The sequence below is a fragment of the Narcine bancroftii genome, chromosome 2, assembly GCF_036971445.1.
Source record: "Narcine bancroftii isolate sNarBan1 chromosome 2, sNarBan1.hap1, whole genome shotgun sequence".
Lineage (NCBI taxonomy): Eukaryota > Metazoa > Chordata > Chondrichthyes > Torpediniformes > Narcinidae > Narcine > Narcine bancroftii.
In genome coordinates, this window is record NC_091470.1 from 244,063,159 (window position 1) to 244,087,389 (window position 24,231).

General features: G+C 39.1%; 1 protein-coding gene across 6 annotated transcripts; it reads left to right on the top strand.

Moving 5' to 3' along the window:
- The first annotated feature begins 334 nt into the window (after window positions 1-334).
- Window positions 335-22,995, top strand: LOC138755187 (ras-related protein Ral-A). 6 transcript variants are annotated; one of them, XM_069920659.1, is made up of 6 exons: window positions 347-530; window positions 10,822-10,959; window positions 12,426-12,592; window positions 15,732-15,940; window positions 17,420-17,594; window positions 20,440-22,995. In XM_069920659.1, the coding sequence occupies exons 3-6, from the start codon at window positions 12,479-12,481 to the stop codon at window positions 20,560-20,562; spliced, it is 621 nt and encodes a 206-aa protein (XP_069776760.1). In that variant the 5' UTR covers window positions 347-530; window positions 10,822-10,959; window positions 12,426-12,478; the 3' UTR covers window positions 20,563-22,995. The 6 variants fall into 6 exon arrangements, with proteins under 6 accessions (XP_069776758.1, XP_069776760.1, XP_069776759.1 ...); XM_069920661.1 differs by having other exon boundaries at window positions 383-405; XM_069920660.1 differs by lacking the exon at window positions 347-530 and adding an exon at window positions 3,283-3,446.
- Window positions 22,996-24,231: the final 1,236 nt, after the last annotated feature.

A 24,231-nucleotide genomic window follows, 5' to 3' on the forward strand; every position in this document is an offset into this window, starting at 1 on the left:
CGATACTACAAAACAGCGCAGTAAATTTTACAATATTAAAGCATTACATAAATGCATTTTGTTTCAAATAGTGAAAACAATTATTCTTTCCCCAGCCCCAAAGCACAGCAATCAGGTTTGTCTCCACCCAATTGCCCCCAGAAGACCCTCCCTGAACCATGAGCCCTTCCCCATGGGGAAGAACACTATTGCGGAAGTCGTCATGTTGTCTCCTTGTTCGTGACGTCACCGTCTTTGTGATTTCCGCCTGCGTCTCAGTTCAGCCACTCGAATCCTGTTTGACGTTCAGTCGCCGCTCCCTTTCACGCCGTTAACCCAGCGGCCTGGTGGTGGTGGTGGTGCTGGTGGGTGGGTGGGTGGTAGTCGAGGACAGCGGGGTGTTGTGGTGGTTCAGTGCAGCGATCGGTGAGTGAGTGAAACCCGTCATCCCAATCGCAGTTGATGGGCGACAGGGTCTGTGCAGAAACGGTTGGTGGTTGTAGATGCGGACCGATCCCGGACTCTAGCCCGGAACACCAACCCTGCCCACGGTACATCAGCAACTCCATCCTCTGTCATGCGCTGCCGGCTCTCGATCCCCCTGCCGGCTCTCTCCTCGTCTTAAATCCCGGTCCACACCCACCCTCTATTTCCCCCCTCACCTCGTCTTCAAACTGGCTCTATCCCTCCCCTCTCCTCGTCTTCAATCCCGGTCCACATCCACCCTCTATTTCCCCCCTCACCTCGTCTTCAAACTGGCTCTATCCCTCCCCTCTCCTCGTCTTCAATCCCGGTCCACACCCACCCTCTATTTACCCCCTCACCTCGTCTTCAAACTGGCTCTATCCCTCCCCTCACCTCGTCTTAAATCCCGGTCCACACCCCTCTATTCCCCCCTCACCTCGTCTTCAAAGCGGCTCTATCCCTCCCCTCACCTCGTCTTCAATCCCGGTCCACACCCACCCTCTATTCCCCCCTCACCTCGTCTTCAAACTGGCTCTATCCCTCCTCTCACCTCGTCTTCAATCCCGGTCCACACCCACCCTCTATTTCCCCCCTCACCTCGTCTTCAAACTGGCTCTATCCCTCCTCTCACCTCGTCTTCAATCCCGGTCCACACCCACCCTCTATTTCCCCCCTCACCTCGTCTTCAAACTGGCTCTATCCCTCCTCTCACCTCGTCTTCAATCCCGGTCCACACCCACCCTCTATTTCCCCCCTCACCTCGTCTTCAAAGCGGCTCTATCCCTCCCCTCACCTCGTCTTCAATCCCGGTCCACACCCACCCTCTATTTCCCCCCTCACCTCGTCTTCAAACTGGCTCTATCCCTCCCCTCACCTCGTCTTAAATCCCGGTCCACACCCCTCTATTCCCCCCTCACCTCGTCTTCAAAGCGGCTCTATCCCTCCCCTCACCTCGTCTTCAATCCCGGTCCACACCCACCCTCTATTCCCCCCCCTCACCTCGTCTTCAAAGCGGCTCTATCCCTCCCCTCACCTCGTCTGTAATCCCGGTCCACTCTCCTTTCGTGACATGGCTGGCCCACCTTGCCCCTGGCCGCAACACACTCGCTCTCTTTTTTTCTGTTTCTCTTTCTGGTGTACCTCAATGTGCGGTAGTAGTTGATGTTGGCCAATTGCTTCAGGGTCGCTATGCAGCCTGAATCTCTTAAATTGAATGGAGCTTCAATCAGTGAGGTGTTACTAGTTTCAAGACTTCCCCCCCCCCCCCCCCACACACTTTATTCTTTAAATTCTCTGCAAATTATTTTGAATCTTACTGTAATTTTTTAAGAGGTTGTAAAATGTTTTGGGGTCTATGTTATGAAGAGCACTAAAAATATAATGTTTTAATAGAATTTATATAGCATATTCAGTGGTGTATAGAGTTGTTAAAATTAATGAGCTAGATGACCAATAAGCCAGTTTAAGAATTAAATTTTAAAAAGTGTCAAAGGAGGAAAGGTGGGTAGGTTTAGAGAATGTTCCAGAGATTTGTTAATGTAGAACACATCAACAATTGAGTCATTTCTTTGAAGGTGATTGGGAGGCCAGAAATGAAGTTGCATACTGGCATTATAGAGCTTGGGGAGATTGCAGACTTAAGGAGAGGGATTTGCTTAACCGATCTGTTGTGGGTGAGGAACTGGACACATTTTGGAATGAATGGTCTTGGTACAAATTGGGACATGAAACTGGTGCTTTAGATCATCTCAGTTTTGCAGAGGAAATGGAGGAGGCCAACCAGGAGTATTTTCAAGTTGTCAAACCGTACATAATAGATGAGAATTGATAAAGGAGTAACTGAAGCAAAGTCAGTGAATATTATGGCAATAATTTTGAAGAGCACAAAGTATTTTCTGAAGCTTCTGATATTCAAAATAGTCTTCATTCAGTCTGTAAGGCTTGACTAGTTTAAAGAACATCTGACTTGATATGCTTTGTTCTCATTATCAGTAACTAAGATGAAAGATTATTTTTTTGGGAATTGCTTAGTGAGTATTGGGTAAGGTAGCAACAGAACACTTTGCTAGATTTTTTTTTTAAATAGCGTGTTTGCATTGGAGGCTTGTACTAAGATGACTTAATTGTACACTGGATTGTTAACCTGAATTCTATGTTCAAGTTAACTCATTTGGTTTGATTTGGGCAACATCTAAGTAACTTAACAAAGATTATTGTAAATAAGTTATTTTCTTTTGAGAAATCTTGATGGAATTTTTTTTAAACTTACCAGTAAAACTGGATGTTGAGGTCTTCAATGAAGATTTACCAAAATAGTTTTGGGCAGAATTACTCAAAATCATTAAGGCTTTTAATGGTGCAAAATTCTTTCCTTTGGCAAAATGACCAGTAATTGCAGGTGCAAAATAGTCGAGGAAGACAAAAAAACTAATGAGTTATATCTTGAATGCAATGCTTGAAAGTGGAAAAAGTGAATCAATAATATTTTGAAAAGGGATTTAGAAATACTTAGAAGGGAAAACAATCTCCAAGATTAGGAGAAACCAGTAGAGTCAGAATAGATGGATAATTAATTCCAGCAGCATTAATAAGATATTCTGCTCCTTTACTTAATTTCCAAGGAGTTCACTTTTATATTTTAAAATATCCATCACTATAATTTATATATTTTTAAAGATAGTAAGTAAATACAGACTTTTCATATTAATGTCTTATTCCTTCTGATTCCAATGATGTCACCATCTCAATGCCTTTAATTAATTCTCAATTTAAAAGAATGTCTGGAAATTTCCTTACAATATGGTAAATTTTAAATAAAATTGTGTTAATTTGACGGAGTTAAACAAGAAAGTCTGCAGGTGCTGTGGTTTAATTCATAAAAGTGCTGGAGAAATTTAGCAGGTCACGCAGCGTCCATAGGAAGCAAAGATATAATCGAATCTTTTGAGCTAAGCTCCTTCATCAAGGTATGAGCAGAAAGAAGACTGAATAAAAAGTTAGAGGTAGGAGAATGCATTTGACATTGTTTTAAATTATAATATTTGATCGAAATTAATGAATTTGTACCAGTCTTCACAGACACAAATTGTTATGAGTGGAAATCGCTACCAAATTTTGATATTTAAAAAAAATCATTAAAATTTTAAATTTAGACATACAGCATGGTGACAGGCCCTTTCGGCCCACAAGCCCTGTGCTGCCCAATTACACCCATTTGACCTATTCCTGGTACATTTCAAATGGTGGAAAGAAACAGGAGCCCTGGGTTAATCCATGCAGGAGAGAAGGTACAAACTCCTTACAGACAAAGCAGGATTCTAATCCCGATCCCAATTGCTGGTACTGTAACAGTGTTGCACTAACTGCTATGCTAACTGTGTTGCCCCTTATTATTTGAATTATTTTGGTCTCCAAGCCAATACTATTCTCATGAAGTAAAACACAATAGTCTGCAAACACTATGGCTGAAGTAAAAACTACTATTCTCTCATTCAATATAAGATGAAGTTTTTTTTTGCTTGTTGCTAGCAACATGAACATTTTTTGCCCATTCCTAATTCCCCTTGAGAAGGCTGTGCTTTAGCAGCCGACTGAACTGCTAAAATGAAGCTGCTTCTGCACTCTTGTTTGGGTATTCCAGGATTATGAGGCAATAGTGGCTGCCATTCAATTCACAATTGAATGTTGCAGCTTCTGCAGAACTTTATTCTGATTTGTTGGTTGTGGAAATTGTTATCTTGATTGCTTCCATTGAGCATGAATGAAACCTTTCGTTTATTATTAGATTGACATGTCTGGTTCAATTAAATATCCCCCTTTTGCTGTACCTGGTATGTTCTTCCACACACATTGAACCAGTCTTGTTAGGTTAATGATAATGGTGGTGGTTGGGATGGATTGGGCGATGATGTTACAGATCATGTAAAACAGTTCTGATGGCCCTTGGATGTTCAGTCTTGAACTGTCGATCTGATCCATCGATTTCGTCCCCACATTGCTGTGGAGAGTGTGCCCTCCCTGTGAAATGAGAACTTGAGTCTCCCTGAGGACTCTGCAACTGTCTCCACCAATTCGTAGATCTGCAACAGGTAGATTGAGGACAACACACAATAATATAACTCTTCAGAGTACTGGAACGAGACGGTGAAGTTATCAGTTTCTTCTGTGATGCTCTGAAATGATGCTGGAGTATTTGGCTGATAGGAATGTTTGATTAGGAAAAGCCCGACAGTTCAACACGACGAGGCAGCATTCAGCAACGTGCAGAAACATGTCAGCAAGTCTGTTCACATCCCATACTCTTCTCCATATTGCTGAACATTAAAACAAAAGCTGATTTCTCCCGGTATATTTTGCAGTGCAGAAAGCTGGGGGGGGAGGGGGGAGAGACGTTTAACTCGACCGTTCAGATGGTTTAGGATGTCAAGCCATTGTTGATTTGATCCCGAACTGGTTTTGCTTCTGCCGAACTTTGTGGAAGCGAGATTCTTGTTTCACTCTATTTTATTTGTCAACCTGGTGACATGGCCGTAAAGCTGATGAGAGGACGCTGCTCCTTGTTTGGGATGGCGGTGTGCGGAAGTCAGGATTGTTGCCCGATGGCCAGTTCCATTTACCACCACACCCTAAAATGAAGCCAGGCTCTGGGGAGCTGCAAATGCGTCACCGCATCGGCGTTTTGTGGAAGAGCCTGGTGATTATTGGTTGGGTGGTGTCAGCGGAACGGCGTTACTTGCGTTTCGGTGTAAAAATATTTTGCAAATATTAGGAATTAAACTCCGGCTCCCTGTAACAATAGAATGACACGCATTTGTTTTTAAAACCCATTAGACCCATGTGGATTTCATGTTTGCTTTCTATTTGTCCCTTCTGGTCAAACATCCTTTGTTTCGTTCTCCATTAGGATTGGGCGGAGAAGTTTCCTCCCACCCCCGTTCCTCTCACCTCTTTGATCATGATTGCTGACTGACTGTACAGGAATCCCATGCTTCTTCCCCTCATAACGATCTCAGCCAAGAATCAAATTGCCATAAAGATATTCAGTCTGATCCAACTTTGATGCATGCCTCCAGCAAGACCTGCCCACAAATTTTCCTCTGTTCAACATCGTGCATTGAACAAAAATACTCAACTCGAGTTTTCCCTCCAGCAAGACCTGCCAACAAATTTTCCTCTGTTCAACGTCGTGCATTGAACAAAAATACTCAACTCGAGTTTTCCCTCCAGCAAGACCTGCCCACAAATTTTCCTCTGTTCAACGTCGTGCATTGAACAAAAATACTCAACTCGAGTTTTCCCTCCAGCAAGACCTGCCAACAAATTTTCCTCTGTTCAACGTCGTGCATTGAACAAAAATACTCAACTCGAGTTTTCCCTCCAGCAAGACCTGCCCACAAATTTCCCTCTGTTCAACGTTGTGCATTGAACAAAAATACTCAACTCGAGTTTTCCCTCCAGCAAGACCTGCCAACAAATTTCCCTCTGTTCAACATCGTGCATTGAACAAAAATACTCAACTCGAGTTTTCCCTCCAGCAAGACCTGCCAACAAATTTTCCTCTGTTCAACGTCGTGCATTGAACAAAAATACTCAACTCGAGTTTTCCCTCCAGCAAGACCTGCCCACAAATTTTCCTCTGTTCAACGTCGTGCATTGAACAAAAATACTCAACTCGAGTTTTCCCTCCAGCAAGACCTGCCAACAAATTTTCCTCTGTTCAACGTCGTGCATTGAACAAAAATACTCAACTCGAGTTTTCCCTCCAGCAAGACCTGCCCATAAATTTCCCTCTGTTCAACGTTGTGCATTGAACAAAAATACTCAACTCGAGTTTCCCTCCAGCAAGACCTGCCCATAAATTTCCCTCTGTTCAACGTTGTGCATTGAACAAAAATACTCAACTCGAGTTTCCCTCCAGCAAGACCTGCCCACAAATTTCCCTCTGTTCAACGTCGTGCATTGAACAAAAATACTCAACTCTAATTTGTAACAGTTAGTATGTCAATATGAATCGCTGAACACATAGGGTTGAATGCCAGAACTTTTATTGCAGACTCGCGCCACCTCATTAGTCAGGGAGGTGCCGCAGAGCCTGCACTTCCTCAGGAGATTGAGGAAGGAAAGGCTACGGCCCCTATCTTGACAACATTTGACTGGAGCACAATTGCGAGTATCCTGCATGGTGTGGTCGTTGCGAAGCATTGGACCCGTAGTAAATTCAGAGGATCAAAACGGCTGAGAAGATCACTGGGCTCTCCCTTAACTGTTTTTGAAGACATTTACCGGGCGTATTGCTGAAATACCTCAGAGAATTTATGGAAGACCCTTTCCATGCAGCGCACAGGGTCTTTGCCCACCACCGTCAAGAAGGAGGTGCAGAAGCATCAAATTCGGAACTGCCAAGCTTCTTTCTGCTGGCTGTGTAAGATTGATGAACAGTATTTTGTAATCAAGTAAATAATCCCAAAATATTTGTACGTAATTTAAAGTTTTATATGTATAAATGTGATTAAATTTTGTGTACTGTGTGTATGTTTGTGCACTGTGGCCCAGGGGAAAAAAAAAGCTACTTTGTCGGGTTCTATTCAGTCCTATAATAAACTTGAACTTGTTTGCTGGTGGAGCTCATTCCAACACTTTAATTTTGAAAATTCTCATCCATTTTGTCTGCCCTAGTAATTGGAACAAGGATCATGGAAATACAATTGTCAAAAAAATTTGTGTGCAGATCTCACATGATGCAATTGGTATATTATTTGAACCATTTGTACATCTTTTTGTTTTGTGGCTACTTGAGCCCAATAACTGATGGACAATGTGCCCAATAGTTATTTAATTGTCCTGACAAAAGGGATGTGAAAAATGATTGATCTTTGCTTATTAAAGGTACCAAAATATTTGGAGTTAGTGCAAGAAAGTGACACTGAGGTAAAAGATCAGCCATCAGTTCATTGTACAGTGAAGCAGGCATGGGGTGGGGGGGGTGGGGTGCATTAGCTTTCTCTCCTACAAATGTTCTTGAATATTTTGTCATTGAATAGTGCTTGGTATTGACAAGACTAGTTTTATAGTGCATTTTTTGCCTGAAAGAAGTTTATTTAAAAAAAATCCAGGTGGCAATGTGTCAGACTAGAGATTTTAACCAGTCAGAAATGCTGCAGAAGCTCAACGAGGTTAAACTATCAAAAGCTTCAGATAGACTTCTAATGTTTCCCTGTTGTTTCTGTGCTTTATCTAAAGACACTTGCTTCAGTGCGTTTGGGTCAGTGATTTTTGTGGAAAGTGCCCAAGTGACTTGTTAGGTTAAGTAAAGCAAGGCTATTTCACTTTAGACTCTAGTGCTAATTGGCTTGTGAACTGGAATTCATCTTTTGTGGGCTCTTCCTCAACCAACTAAACTATCAGGAACTTTCGTATTCTAAGGAAGTGTGTTTTGCTGGCAAGGCAAAGCTTTCACGCCATCCTGAATCACCCTTGACAGTGATGTTGAACCACCTTGAATTGCTGAACTTCTTGCAGTGAAGGTACTCCCACAATGCTGTTTGATAAAGAACTTGTCTGATTTAGACTAAGTTACGTTGGTGTAAGTCTTGAAGGGCAGTCAGCAGGTGATGGTGTTTTCCATGCATCTATTCCACTCTCATTTCCATGCTGTAGTGGACACATGTTTGGGAGATGTTTTTTGGGGAGTAACTCCAGTACATTTTGTACTTTGCATCTCTGCAGCCAGGGCCAATTGGAGCTGGGTGCAGTGGCAGCCAGGCCAGCTGCTTTGTTCTGCGTGGTGCAGGGGTTTTCAGGACTATTTGTGCAGCAGATACTCTGTTAAGTGAAGAGGATTCTGTTGTGCACCTGCTGAATGGTTGAAAGGTTTTGGGATTCAAAAAATAGTTGTTTGTTGTGGGATATCCAGCCTCTGACCTCCATCTGTACCCAGAGTATTGATGTAATAGGCCTAGTGAAAAAAATCTGTGTAAATTGCTACTTGTCAGGAAAATGGAATATGTACAAGTTGAAATTAAAATATTTAAAAATTGGATCACTCTGGTCAGGCAGTGTCTGTGAAAAGAGAAATGGTGATCAGGTCCAAGATTATTCATCATTTCTGGACTGTTCAATCATTGTAAACTTCTCCATTTTTGTGTTGTGTTCTTGACACTAAAGTTTCTAATATTTTTTTAATTGTGGTATTGTGAATAAGGACTGCATGTGAAAAAACATTTTGTATACATAGTAGAAGGCAAATGCCATGCTTGCACCCATACCTCCTCCCTCACCACAACTGGGGGCTCCTAACAGTCCTTTCAAGTGAAGCAACAGGAATGATATATGGCATCATGGCCTTCCCTACCTTGGAGAGACTTGGCGCAGTCTGAGAGATTACTTTGCTGAGGACCTTCCCTCTGTCTGCATGTATCAGAGACAGGGATCTCCCAGTGGCCAACCATTTCAATTCTGTGTCCCATTCCCATACTTGCATTCCGTCAATGGCCTCATGTACCAACCTGCCAAGACCACCTGTAAATTGGAGGAACAAAACAATTTTCTTCTGGGCATTCTCTAACCGGATGGCATTAACATTTCTCCAGTTTCTGTTAATCTACTCTCCATTCTCCCTTCCTTTCCTTTGTTTTCTTTCCCTTAGTTCTCCACCCCCTTCCCTTTCTCTTCACAAAGCTATCCCTCCTTCCCCAGCTTACTGCTGTTCCCTCCCTCCTTATCCATCTATTGCCTCCTATCTTTGGGTTCGTGCTCCTCCCCCTACCCCTCCCCCCCCCCATCATTTTGTTTGGGGGCCTGCCGACATTTTTCCATACGTTGATGAAAGGCTCAAGCCCGAAATGTTTTGTGTCTTTGCTATATTAAGTACACTGTTTAACCTGTTGAGTTTATCCAGCATTGTGTTTTTACTTCAATCACGGTGCATTTCAGACTTACATTTTCTACTTCTTTCCAGTAGAAAGTCTCTAATTTCTTCATTCTTATCAAGCTAGAGATGAATATGGCTATGCACTAATAATTTGACACAAACATCTGCTTTTGGTAAATTTAGAAATGCAGCCATTTTAGTACGATAAAGATAGGACATAAGGTAATTAAGACTGGAAGGCTGTAAAGAATTATATTGTAAGCAGTAATTTTTGCACAGCTCAATGCAATTTTATTCCTGCTTATTCTGCTGTTCAGATACTGTGTGGTGTGCAAAGTCCAATTGGGGGAAAAAGGTGTGAAAACCTTGTGACTCTGTTATCTGATCATTTCTAATTGACTATCACTATAGAGTTCCATCTGCTCTTGAATTGTTTGCTCAAGTTCCAGCATGATTTTGCTCTTCCCTATCCATTCTTTAAAGTTCATGTGTGATATCATTTTCACTCCATTAAATCTTTGTGCATAATCCCATAGAGTAGTGTTTTCCAAACTTTCTAGCACACAAAACGTTTTTGGGGAACTCTTGGAAATCATGAAACCCCAATCGTCATTTACAGTTTAAAAGACCTGGTACATACACAAGCATAGGAAGAAAGTAAATAAACTCACCAGTAGCAGATTAACTACCACCTGGGACCTAGGCTGAGCTTTAGTAATTTGTCCCCCCCCCCCCACCCCTGACCTTGTTCTGCCACAGACATGGGCTACCCCTGGCATCCTTCGTTCCCTGCTGTGGCCTGGGCTGTCTTCACCACACCAGACACCTCTGGCTGCTCATCCCTCCCATTGTTCACTTACTGTAGGTGACTGGCTGGATACTGGTATTTTGGAGCCCCCTCCTCATACTCGCTGCAAATCTTCATGCTGCCACTGCCAGATCCCAGAATTCACCATGCGTGTCACCCTGGCAATGGTCCAGCACCAATTCTGGCCCACAGTCACCAGTTTCACCTGTGCACATTGTTATTACTCCCTGTCATTTCTTCTACGAAACCCCTATGCCTTTCCACAGAACCCAGTTTGGAAAATGCAGCCATGGAGTATCTTTTAGCTGACAGTGGTGTCCCTGTGGGATTAATGGAAATAATGGAAATACTCAATAAAGGGGCTGCAGGATAAAATAATGAAATGAAAAGAAATAGCAGTTTAGCTTTCTGCCGAGTGAATTTTCTTGAGATATCGCTATTTGAATACTATTTGTCCATAGACAGATGGCAGTGGCTTAAATGTGACATTTCCAGGAACCTTTATCTGATTTAAATGTCTATTTAAATTTAGTAAATGTTAAGTTGAATACACTTCAAATTTTGTCATTTAAATTTTGCTGATCTTGATTTACTTAATCTAAAGAATTACAACCTTTCTTAATTGCTGAATGTTTTATATTATTTTCATTTGTCTGTGTGTACGTATACATGTACATCATAATTTGCATGTTTTGCACAGTTGTCTACTTTCTGAAGTTTGATTCCCGCCATTCCCCCAACTACATCCAATGAAAGTTGGCCACATTGGGGAAATAGAGAACAAAATACAGTAAAATCCCAGTATCCGACACCTACGGGGATTGCAGATGCCAGAAATGTGAGTTTTCTGGTTGATTGAGGCTCACTCTTACAATGTATAACTAATACACCTACATTTAAAAGACAAAAGACAGTGCAAAATGTAATTTGAAAAAAAATAGGTATTGTTGACTTTAATTATGTAAAGTTCACTTTAATCAAATAATTCCCATAACTTACAAAATGTAAAATCAATCCCCGGTTGCAGGTGCTGTAACAGTGTTGTACTAACCACTATGTTAACCGTGCCACCACTATAATTAACACCCCCCCCCCCCCATAAATTTACAGATAAATGCTAATTAATATAATTAATACTAAAGAAGTTATAGACTCTTACTAGGCAGTGATAGGGAGACACTTTGGGAGAGTCACCCTAGTGGGGAATGGCATCGACAGGCTCTTCATCCTTGCACCCTTAGCTTAACCCAAATCACCTCCACACCAGTGCTGCGGTCAGGCCCTCAGCACAACCCGACTTGCCTCCACACCGGTGTTTCTGCATTGGAAAATAAACTCATCTATTTCTTGTTCCCTGATACCAATTTTCAAATGATTACATAGATTTTATCCTCATTATATTACCTGAATGGCCATTCTATCTTCATTACTTTTAACTAGCTAAATGTTATTTTAATATGCCTAATTAATATGAAGGCTCTTGTACTGTATCTGACAAAAATAGGCAACCTGCTTTCGGTAGGTGGTATAAGAATACAGAATAGAAACAGAGAGCCATACAGCCCTTCAAATCTGCTCTCCTATTCAAAAGATCACGATTCTGTGCTGCATCTACTTTCATATCCACCTACTCCCATGTACCAATCCCCCTTTTATCCAAAAATCTGATTTTTGTTCTTGATTATACTTAACTGAGCAACTATGGTTGCCGAAGTACTACTTGATTTGTTGAGCATGTTCTAAACCTTGTTTATAACATTACTGTGCTCTTCATTCCATTTCTGTTTTTAGTCATATTATTGTTCTGCATGAAAACCAGTCGGCTAACTATCAACGACCTTTTTATACCAATCCTCTATTAATGCCATTTTCTTCTTCACCAACCTCAACACCCTCATCACTCCCAAGATTCTGTCACTCATTTATACAATGTCAGGAATTTACAGAGGTCAATTAATCACCTAATTTGCACGTCTTTGGAACATGGGAGGATCACAGAAAGTCCAAACTTAACACAGCACCTGACGTCATTTCTGAACCAAGGTCTCTGGTGCTGTAAGGCAACGGCTCGATTAGATGCACCACTGTGTTGCTCTTTGTCACTTGTATTTTCAAAGTTATCTCTGCAAGGCTAAAAACTCCAACTTTCTCATGGTCATGGCTATCCTCGTTGTTGCCTCATACTTCATATGTTTCGAGTGTTTCTAATATTGCTGTAATTGCTTTATCAAATCAACAATGGAACAACATTGATTTTAACCTCTAGTGCCTGCTATTCCAAATTTGCTTTTAATTCCTGTTTAGGTGGAAATTTATCTATCAGATTTTACATTTGATGAAATATCTACATTCATAATATGGCTGCAAACAAGACTAAAGGTCAGAATTCCTTGGCGCTCCACAAAGTAATTATGGTTGGGAGTGGAGGTGTGGGAAAATCTGCTCTAACACTGCAATTCATGTATGATGAGGTAAGAATATTTCTACTGTGCACTATTTTATCTAATAAGTTATTTTCAATTATTGTATTTTCACTAAGGTTTTGAAGGATTGTCTTTTGGACATTACATTTTCATTAATTAAAAAAAAAGAGAACATTTAAAATTTGCGCAGGAAAACATAAATGCTGCAGATGCTGGAATCCTGAGCTGATAAGGAATTACTGGAGGAATTCAGCAGGTCAGCAGCATTCATGGATAGAAATGGTCAGTTCACTTTCCAGTCTTGAAACTACCCATGGATATTGGTCAAAATAAAATTTAATTTGTGTAATGCTCTCGAGTCTGAAAGGATCTACAATAAAGATGTGTGTTAACATACTTAATATGACCACCGCCAGTGGGCTGATAACGCCTCAAACCGTGCATCTTGGCGCCTCACAGTTTGGCGGGCAGCAACCTCCTTTGAAGAAGACCGCAGAGCCCACCTCACTGACAAAAGGCAAAGGAGGAAAAACCCAACACCCAACCCCAACCAACCAATTTTCCCCTGCAACCGCTGCAATCGTGTCTGCCTGTCCCGCATCGGACTTGTCAGCCACAAACGAGCCTGCAGCTGACGTGGACTTTTTACCCCCTCCATAAATCTTCGTCCGCGAAGCCAAGCCAAAGAAGAAAAAAAGAAGATGATGGAACCATTGCACCAGAAGAACTGAATGATCAGATTTGTATGCCAGTTTTTTAGTTGTGATCCCATATAATTATTTCTTAGAATGTGGGGACAGCTACGTCTATTGGATATTCCCATTTGCTCTGAGAAAATGCAACACGGCAGAGATCATAGTGGGATTAAACCGACTTCAGTATAGGCCTTGTTCTCAATACAGGTGATTGCCTGGCTAAGGGACTCGAGGGCAACCAGTATTAATCATGTTCATGTAGGGCAGGGGTATCAAACTCAAATTCACGGAGGGCCAAAATTAAAAACTTGGACTAAGTCGAGGGCCGAACTAAATATTTATTGAAAATTTTCAACAACACCTGCATGTTTTCTCTTCTTTCAACATATGTAATGTTAAACTTTTTCTTATTAAAATAAATGTTTAATAATAGTTTTGGATAAACTCTTTCCAGAAGCATTAACAAATGAGAAATAAAATATTCAATAAATAATATTTCTCTATAGAGGATTTGTCAAATGTTGCTAGTGCGCTGTCGAATAGTAAAATCTGAGGGCTATTGAGAATGTGGGAGAATAACATGATTCCTGAAACAATCAAATGGGTGACTGATTGTGGGCATGAACTCTAGCAGGGTTATTTGCCATGCCCTTTTTCCATTGGTACAGATATCCTTTGATTTACACACTTTTCAAGTTTTATGCCTAATGAGCTTGTATCCAGGTGCAGGACCATTTTTAACCAGGAATATATTTATCACTGTGACTATTGGAACTATTGGAAGACCGTTTTAAAGTTCATAATACTTACTCAGGCCTGTGTGCGGGAGGGCGGGGTTTGCGGGCGATCGGGTTGGACAACGACAATGCGGGGGCATCAGCTCTCGCTGCAGGGCGGCATCTCGGCGGATCAGCGGCCCCGTCACCGTGAGTCGCAGATCGACCTGCGGCAGGGAGGGGAAGTGGGCAACGGTCCTGGCGAGGTCAGGCCCGAGGCCTCCGGTTCCGGGTGCTGGGAAGCGGCCTTGGCTTCCCTTGACACCGGCCAGGCCCCAAAACCAGAGTCCACGGTGAGACCCTGCAACGTAAACAGAGGAGGTGGGGGCGATTAGCAGGCTGACGCCAATGCATTCTGGGATTTGTTGTATTACTGTGCATGCACTATACTGGCGCGGCGGCCAGCGGGCCACCTCTAATACATTTTTGAAATGATCTTGCGGGCCAAATATAATTATATCTGGCCCGCGGGCCAGAGTTTGACATGTGTGATGTAGGGGTTGGAGTAAACTATTTAAAGATATTAGATTTTCTTACCTAAAATATTGTTGATAAACTCAGTGAGTTATTAGGACAACCAACATCTTCATGGTCACTTGTATATTGTTTTTAAATTTAATATTTTTTGTTATATTTTTGTAGTTATTTCCATTCTCAGCCATTTGTCTATTTCCACTCCCAATGTATTGTAACAGAACACTTTTGCAGCAGGCCCATAGATGGTGACTTCTATCTGCACCAACTGAGTGCAACATCCACAGCAGTGGGGCCAAACCAATTTGTTAATTTTCCTTCTTCCGAGCAATCACACAAACTTTGTGCGAGTTTCAACTATTTTGCGGTGTCTTTCCTATACTGCACCCATCTTCTTTCTTGCTTCATTCTGCAGATTGCTATTATTGGTCAAACGTATGGCCAAATTCTCATGCTGCTACTCATAACTAGGTCCTAACTTCTTTTGTATCTTTCTCCTTGTCACTATCTTTTAAATTGTCTGTTATATCATATTCTTTAGGTATTCAGACTAAAGTCACAATTTTCATTGTTTGATCATAACACTGCAAATCTCTGACAATGTTGTGGTGTTAAAGTTCCATTGTTATCACATAATACTACATTTTTAGCGCATACCCAAATAGACACTCATTCAATGCCCTTCAATCCTGAAAGAGTTCTATTTTCTAGTGTCCTACATCCTGTTTAATGCTAATTGTCCTCATGCAGATGTGTCCTGCAAATAATATGCAATCCTCTGAGTGCAGTATGTTGCATTTTGGTAAGTCAAACCAAAGCAGGGCTTGCCTAGTAATAGCTGGGGCCCTGGAGAACATTATAGAACACAGATATCTAGAGGTACAGGCGCATAGTTTCCTGAATGTAGGGACACAAAGTGGTGAAGAAGGTGTTTGAATACCTGGTTTCATTTATTGAATACAGGATTTGGGATACCACGTTACAAGACCACATTTTGAATACTCCGTGTAGTTCTAGTCGCCGTGCTACAGGAAGAATGTCATTCAACTAGAAAGTTTGCAAAAACGATTCATGAGTGTTGCTGGAATTGGAGGGCATGAGCTAAAAGGAAAACTTTGGATAGACTTTACTTTAATCCCTGGAGTGTAGGAAGTTGATTGGTGATCTTATAAAAATATACAGAATCATGAAGATCATAGATGATGTTTTGAGTTGAATTACTGTTTGTGATATTTATTTTAGTTTGTTGAAGATTATGAACCAACAAAAGCAGACAGTTATCGGAAGAAAGTGGTGCTGGATGGTGAAGAAGTGCAGATAGACATCCTGGATACTGCAGGCCAAGAAGATTATGCTGCAATCAGAGATAATTATTTTCGCAGTGGTGAAGGCTTTCTCTGTGTCTTTTCCATCACTGAACAAGAATCTTTTGCAGCTACTGCTGACTTCAGGTGCATTTCATAAATCACTCGGAATGAATGTATTTCATAACCAAATCTATTGTACTAGGTGTTTTTACTAATTTTATGAAGATGTTAACCTGAGATGGGAGTAACCTTGAACAAGGAAAACAATATTCTTAGTTTTTTCCTCTCCCCCCCCCCCCCCCAACCACAATTATTTGCATTTCTATTTTTTTAATCTCTACAAGAATGAGAACACAGCACTTTGATCCTTGGAGTTTAATATCTTCAAGAATTCAGTGTTATATATTTTGTGATGGCAAATTAATTTGTTTAATAGTCCAAATTGTGTATTCTGGATGTAAAATAATAAGTTACTGAAAAGCTTTTTTTATTCAACATTTGCATGCAAGGTTTTTATTTTTTTTAAAGTTTGATTATTTCTTATCCTAAAAGATTTTGTCATAAGTTACTTGGATGAGCCTAGTAATTGAGCAAATAGTAAGAGAATACATCCATTTGTTATTTGAAATAATTTGTATTCACAACCTTATTTGCAAAATATTAAATTACTCTCTACCTTTATTTCTTGAATTGCATTCTAACTTCTGATCATTAGTATTGAGCTTCTGTTTAAATAATAACATTGTTTTTTTTTGCTGTTTAATCACATTTGATTTTTCCACAGATATATTTCAAAGAAAAACAAACTAGACAAAAATGGTGTGGCGCAGACTGGAATGGCTGAAGGGCCCTGTTTCAGTGCTGTAATGTTCTGTGATTCTATTCTGGGCTAAAATATTCCAGTCTATATTAAGAAAACAAAGTTTTCTCAAGGGATAAGAGCATTGAACTACAAGAAGGAATTAACATATCACAGAATGGCAGAACACTAAATGATGTAACAACTATTTCATCATTTTCCGCTACCTACCACTGTGGGTCAAATATTATAGAGAAGTGTGTACCTTGAATAATGGAGCAAATGCAGGGTTTTTTTTAACCTTTTGAGTTGTTTGCAATTTTGAACTTCAAAGCTACATTAAAAAATTTCATTGGCATCTAAAAGGAATTGTAGCAAGTTTCATACAGTTTATTAAGAATAATACAATTTGTAATAATAGTTATTCTAAAATGAGTTGTGATTCTAGTCTCTCCAAGTCAACATAAGCCCACAAAAATTTCTGACTAGATTCAATTTCTCACTTAGATGTTTAAAGGGGAGTTTATGATAAAGGAGAAGATTTAGTTGATACTTGATACAGATTGTATCTATCTAGATTATTTCAGATATTTAATTATCTTTTAATGTTGTGCTATTGTGAGCCTCATATTAAAACATAGCTTTAACATTAGGAAAGATTTCTGTTGAATGCACTATTGCTAAACAAACAGACATGCTGCAGTATCTTTACATTTTCATATGAATCCTGTAGTCTGGTCCATTTTGCCACAAAATAAAAATGCTTCCATGGATTAATCTGAAGCATAATTTGAAAGACTCAATTTGGGCTTTTTTTCCCCCAGGGAGCAGATTCTCCGAGTGAAAGAGGATGAAAATGTTCCCTTTCTGCTGGTTGGCAATAAATCAGATTTGGAAGACAAACGAAAAGTGTCAGTAGATGAGGCAAAGAGCAGAGCTGAACAATGGAGTGTGAATTACGTGGAAACATCTGCAAAAACAAGAGCCAATGTTGATAAGGTGTGTCCATCTTGGTGAAATTTGTAAGCAAATTGTTATAGATGTTGGAAATATGAAATAAAACAAATACTGGAAATATTTGGAACAGGCAGCATCAGTCATGGAAGAAGAAGAGCTATAGTTTCAGGCTGATGACTTTAAAATGCTCTCTTTCCACAGATGTTCTCTGATCAATTCAACATTTCCAGAGTATTATTTTACTTCAGTTAAATTTGAGGTTGTTACCAATTATAGCTTATTAATTTGTATTTTTAATTAATATTTTCAATTAATTTTTGACTAAAATTTGCTGTTCAGAATACTGGTATTTTCTGATGGGAATTCATTGGAAGTAAGACAGTATCACTGGGATATAGTGGAAATGAGGTCCAATGTATGATACAATTTTATATCCAACGTAAACGAAAGGATAATTGGTATTACAAAAAAAAATTTCATATTGACCATTTGAAGTCTCCCTAAAGTGAGATTTATACTTTTTTTGGCCGAAGAAAAGAGGAAAGAAAGTCACTAATGTTGAATGGGCCTTGTTAGGATTGGTTTTTCTTTTGCTATTGAGACATTGTAGTTACTGCTGGAAGAATCCAGTTCAGAAACATTTGCTGAGGAGGAGTTTACATAATAACAAGAGTAAAAGATTTCTGTCATACTGTCATTTATAGAATGTTAAAACTTTAAATCTTAAATGCCTTGATTTTGGTACCTAAATTTTCTTAGCCCGTTTCTTCTTTCTCCCCTCTGCTCTGCAAGAAAATGGTTTGTAAATTTGTATGCTTAATCAGTTTTGTTTAATCTTGGGTCATAAATGATTTGCATTTGATTTTTTTTTTGTTTCTACTCTGCCATGCATTATTAAGTTGTTTTGGAAAGAGGGCACAATTGCACAATATTAGTGCCTTTGCTGCAGTTCCAGGAATCTGGCTTCAAGTTAAGGCAGGGTGCTATCTTTATCAAATTTGCACACTTTTATTTACCTCTTTGTGGGTTTCCTCCAAATGCTCTAGTTTCTTTCCACAAAGCAAGGATATGCTGGTTGGGAGATCAGTTTTTTTTTAAACCGCAAATTTTCCCTTTGTCTCGGGGGTAGCAGAATCATTTGATCAATGATGGAAGGAGAATAGGTAGCAAATCTAAATGGGAGCATGATGGGATTTCTCCAAGAACTGGCATGGATTCAAATGGCTACCTTCCAAGTCATAAGATGTTGAGATGGGAAGTGCCGTGTCATGTTTAAAAATAATGAGATGTGTAGACACAGGCTGGAATAACTGAATAGTTTTAACATTATGCAATTCTTGTACCTTTTACGAGGAGGTTACCAGGAAAGTTGACGAAGGAATAGCTGTGGATGTGGTTTACATGGACTTCAGTAAGGCTTTTGACAAGGTCCCACATGGGATGTTAGTCAGGAAGGTTCAGACGCTAGATATTCGTGGTGAAGTAATGAACTGGATTCAACAATAGCTGGATGGGAGAAGTCAGAGAGTAGTGGTAGAAGATTGCTTCTCAGATTGGTGGTGCGTCTCAGGGATCGGTACTGGGACCATTGTTGTTTTTCATCTATATCATTGATCTGGATGATAATGTGGTAAATTGGATCAGCAGTTTTGCAGATGACACTAAGATTGGAGGTGTTGTGGACAGTGAAGAAGGTTTTCTAAGCTTGCAAAGGAATCTGGACCAGCTGGTAAAATTGGCTGAAAAATAGCAGATGGAATTTAATGCAGACAAGTGTGAGGTGTTGCATTGTAGAATGGCAATCCAAGAAAGGACATGCACAGTAAATGGTAGGGCCCTGAGGAGTGTGGTAGAACCGAGGGATCTGGGAATACAGACACTACATAATTCCCTGAAAGTGGCATCACAGGTGGATATGGTTGGCATATTGGCCTTCATAAATCAAAGTATTGAGTAGAGGAGTTGGGATGTTATGTTAAAGTTGTATAAGAAATTGGTGAGGCCAAATTTAGAGTATTGTGTGCAGTTTTGGTCACCTAACTACAGGAAAGATATCAATAAGATGGAGAGTGCAGAGAAAATTTACTAGAATGTTGCACGGACTTCAGGAACTGAGTAGCAGGGAAAGGTTAAACAGGTAAAGACTTTATTTACTGGAGCATAGAAGAATGAGGGGAGCTTTGATCGAGGTATTTAAAATTATGAGGGGGATAGACAGAGTAAATGTAGATGGGTAAGTGAGATACAAACCAAAGAACATAGGTTAAGGGTGAAAGGGGAAAAGTTTAGCGGGAACATGAGGAGGAATTTCTCTACCCATAGAGTGGTGGAAGTGTGGAACAAGCTTCCAACTGTATAAATGCAGGCTCAATTTTAACATTTAAGAAGAATTTAGACAGGTATGTGAATGGGAGAGGTATGGAGGGCTATGGGCTGGGTTCAGGTCAGTGGGACTAGGAGAAAAAAAAATATTTTGCACAGACTAGAAGGTGGAGGCAGCCTGTTTCTGTGCTGTAATTGTTCTATGGTTCAAGATATTTCAGATCAGCTCTTCTTCTGAACACTAACCTTCATTGAGTCTTCTCCCAATACCTCTTTCAAAACAAAGTTTGGATGCAGCTATTCTGACACTGCTAGTTTTAAAATATTTGCTTTGTTTTTCAGCAAGAAAAAGAATTGTTGAAAATGCTTGAGTAACAATCTTAATCATGTATCCATTGTGATGGATTATTGAATTATGTTTTGATTTAGAGCAGGATATGAAATCATTTCCAATGTTTCCCAATTTGATCTCTTCATCCTTCCAAGAGTTTTCAGTGTTTTGAGCTGCAGTGTTAATTTTAATTGTTTATAGTCTGCTTACACTAAAGTATTTCTTTCCTTGAAGGTTTTCTTTGACTTGATGAGGGAAATAAGAGCGAGAAAAATGGAAGATAGTAAGGAGAAGAATGGAAAGAAGAAAAGGAAAAGCATAGCTAAAAGAATTCGGGAAAGATGCTGCATTCTATAAACTTAGCAGACTAAATGAATTTAGAAGTTCACACAAACTAAGTATTTCAGTTCATTTGATGTTCCTTCAGAGTAATTGAAGGTACACTAATGTCTTACATATTCAGATTTCAGAAAGCATGAATTGAAGCCAACTTTTCAACAATCATGAAGTTTAATATCAATTTAAAATGCTTTTGTGCTTTGTCACTTAGTATATGGCCTTTGGATTTTATTACAAGTACCATTGGAAGTTTCTTTCTATGGATCCTCTGGGAAAAGTTAATCCATTCAGTCATTTAAATTACAAAATGAAGAGGTAACTCGCTCAAGGCCACATATTATTAAGTCACATTTTGAGTCCAAACTATCGACCTTCCTCCAAGTTCAGTTAGTAATTTTGGTTTTTCACCTTCTGAATTTTTATCAAATACACTTGCTGTTTACATTTGCGTAAGCTGTTGCTAGTTGAGACAAAACTTGGTGCATTGTAGTTTGGAAAGATTTAAGTAGAGTAAACTGAAACAGTAAAGTGAAATACAAAGTAGATTTAGTTGAGTTATTTGTAGTACCTTTGGACATTTTTTTGGTATTGTTTTGACCTTTTGTATGTGCTGCAACCCATTAAAGTTATTAATTTGGTGCAGATTAGAAACCAAAACTGTGTCTTCATCCACGCAGCTTTTTAAAAATCCCTTTCTGATTCTTAGCATATTGAAATTAGAAGGAAAAAATCACTAATTTTACCTTTTTATTTCAGTCTTTTACATCAATTTTTCATGTGAGGTGACAGAAGCTCATGGAAGTTGGGGCTCAGTAACAAAATATATCACCCCCTTTTTCAAATCCTAGTAATCATAAAAGTATGAGCACTAGCTGTTGAATTCTATAATTTTGTTAGTGGCTCAGTTAAAGAAAAACAGGTCTTCTCAAGTTCTGAGAAATTTCACAGACGATGTTCCTAAAACAGTCTATATTTTTTAATCTGAGTCAATTGAAGATCTGTATTCATTATCAAGACTGAAAATCTGAGCTATGTACTAGATGTCTGAGTGTAAATGATGACATCCACTTTTAAAAGAGCAAATAATTTATTATTATCTCTACCAGTGTATTGATTTGCTTTTCTCTTTGGGTTACTAATGGAGCTTGATCATCATTTTGATTTCAGTGAGCTACCTGTTAAATGAGTTCTTGAAGCTTGTATTTGCTTTGATAACTTGTGTAAGGTAGCTATTTTAACTTAACCTGCCCATCCGGAAATCCACTGAACAGTTGATTTTCCAGTCCATTCATGTGAAGACATTCGGGAGTCTTATTTGATTGAGTTCCATTCTGTGCATTTCCCAATAGGCAAGTTGGGTTAAAATGAATCTATAAATTTGAAATAAAACCAAGATGTATGTTCTTGCATAACATGGGAATATTAGGATTTCAGTAAGCACGAGCTAATGGATTTGCTCAAAACAAACAGGGACTCTCTTCAGGTTTTGTGGTATCTAATTTGCTAGAATTGCATGTAAATGGGTGTTATTGTCATGTCAGAGGAATTGGAAGTGGGAATTTGAAGCAAAGGTTGTTTTTCAAATGATTCACTAATGCACAACAGACATTTCAGCTATGTTGAGCTGAATTATAGCAAAGCCATGTAAAACTTGTAAATAGATACTTATTTGAATATGCCTTAAAATCTTTACAGGTTACATCCATCAGGAATGTGGCAAACAAATTATGCAGATGAAAACTGCTAAAAAGAACTTACCAACCTTGTCAAATAGTGCCATACTTTTGGGCCTGATGGCCTAGATCACAAAACCTTCTTCAGAATTATGCATTTTAGTTCAAATAGCAGTTATACTCTTGTAAAAATGCATATTGTTCATATTCCAGTCTCAAACTTGCAGAGAAGCTGGTGAAGTCGAACAAGGAAATCGGATTGGATTAGAACTTTACCCACATCCATTCCAATTTGTTTACTTTCTATTGGCAGAGGTTAAAACCAAATTTTACAAAACTGCAGCAGAATTCTTTAGAGTTCATCCAGGAATGTTAAGACAATGTCACTAAATCTGGAGGGCTGAATCTAGAATGTATGGTCCATTAAATATTATTTTGTCTTTTGGATGTATTTTTTGCTTTTGTCACGAGTTTTTAAGTTGTGTTTTTCAAACTAGGGTTTATTTGCACTGTGTAGAATTGAGGGAGACAAACCTTGTTGAGATATTCATTTGGACACTTTTTTTTCTATGCGTGCATTGCATCGTTGCGAAATTTGTATGGCAGTGTGAATTTATAAAAACGTGAAAATGAATCTAACCACTAACATTGAGGCTCACAGTAAATGTGAATCTTGGGTAACATGGTGTTATGAAGCTGAAGAACACAGTTAACTGTTAACAGCTGATGCCCTTGCCCTTAATTGTCAAAACACCAGAAATAAAATGTTTTTACAGCATTTTGTATTTATTTTGCAACATCACTTCTTTGGTTCCTAATAACAATACCTTAATACAGGAGATAGAGTTAAGGTTTATCATTTTAAAAAAAACTGCTTATAAATTTAAATTAGAATTTAATTCTCTTGTCTGAAATCAAGGTATTACCATGAATGGATTGAAGGTGGTGTATTACCATGAATGGATTGAAGGTGGTGTATTACCATGAATGGATTGAAGGTGGTGTATTACCATGAATGGATTGAAGGTGGTGTATTACCATGAATGGATTGAAGGTGGTGTATTACCATGAATGGATTGAAGGTGGTGTATTACCATGAATGGATTGAAGGTGGTGTATTACCATGAATGGATTGAAGGTGGTGTACCTTCAAGATATTGAAAGTGAAGCATGCACTGAAACGTGAACATTGTGATAATTTCAGGAAGTCTACGATGTAGAGAAGGAATGAAAGAGCCTAAAGATCTTGAGGGGTTATACGTGTTCACTTTTGGATACCAGATGGAATGATTAGAGGAAAACAAATAGGTATTTCTGTATTTAACTTTCAGGTGCTGCCCAATGGTGGCACTTAAAAAGTCATAACACAAGCTTTGGAAGCTTCTCAAGACCAATAAAAAAAAAATAAGAGTAACTCAGCAAAAGCTCCAGTAAAATAAAACCAACTGAAATCTAGAATGAATCTAATGCAACCCAAACACTTTCTACTGAGCTCAATAATTTACTGTACTGTATGTCTGAAAATTAAAGTGGGTGGAAATGGACAAAAATTAGAAAATATAGAAAAGCTTCAGATATACTGGTAATGAGGAAATAATTCTTTCTAAGTTTGAGGGCAGTGGAACTCAGCAATGAAGGGAAAATGAAGTTCATAGAACAGAGTATAGCTGTAATTTTTATGGATTATGAAGATCATAGTTGAAGAGAAATAGGGGTCATAATAACAAAAAAAATCAGCTATTTTAAAGATAAATTTTTGTTCCAGATCTGTTAAGAAAATACTGAAAACTAAACTTGAATTCCCATAGCAATCTCACACGTAAAAATTTGTTTAATAATATTGTGAGAGTGTCTTTCAATTTTAATTTTGCTAGTATGGAGGATAAGCACAAGCTGTTTCTATTTATGATTTGGAAAGCAGCAAGAGATGTTGCAATGTGAACCTTTGAACAAGTGCACTTGAATTATGGTATGTACTTAAATATTAGTAAATTAAGTCCCTTATCCAAAATCT

What these genes read in the sequence shown, in the direction of transcription:
- LOC138755187 (XM_069920657.1), top strand. Translation starts at nt 12,479, where the DNA reads ATGGCTGCAAACAAGACTAAAGGTCAGAATTCCTTGGCGCTCCACAAA. An exon ending in TGCAATTCATGTATGATGAG is followed by an intron (nt 12,593 to 15,731) that starts GTAAGAATATTT and finishes TATTTATTTTAG; the next exon opens with TTTGTTGAAGATTATGAACC. An exon ending in GCAGCTACTGCTGACTTCAG is followed by an intron (nt 15,941 to 17,419) that starts GTGCATTTCATA and finishes TTTTTCCCCCAG; the next exon opens with GGAGCAGATTCTCCGAGTGA.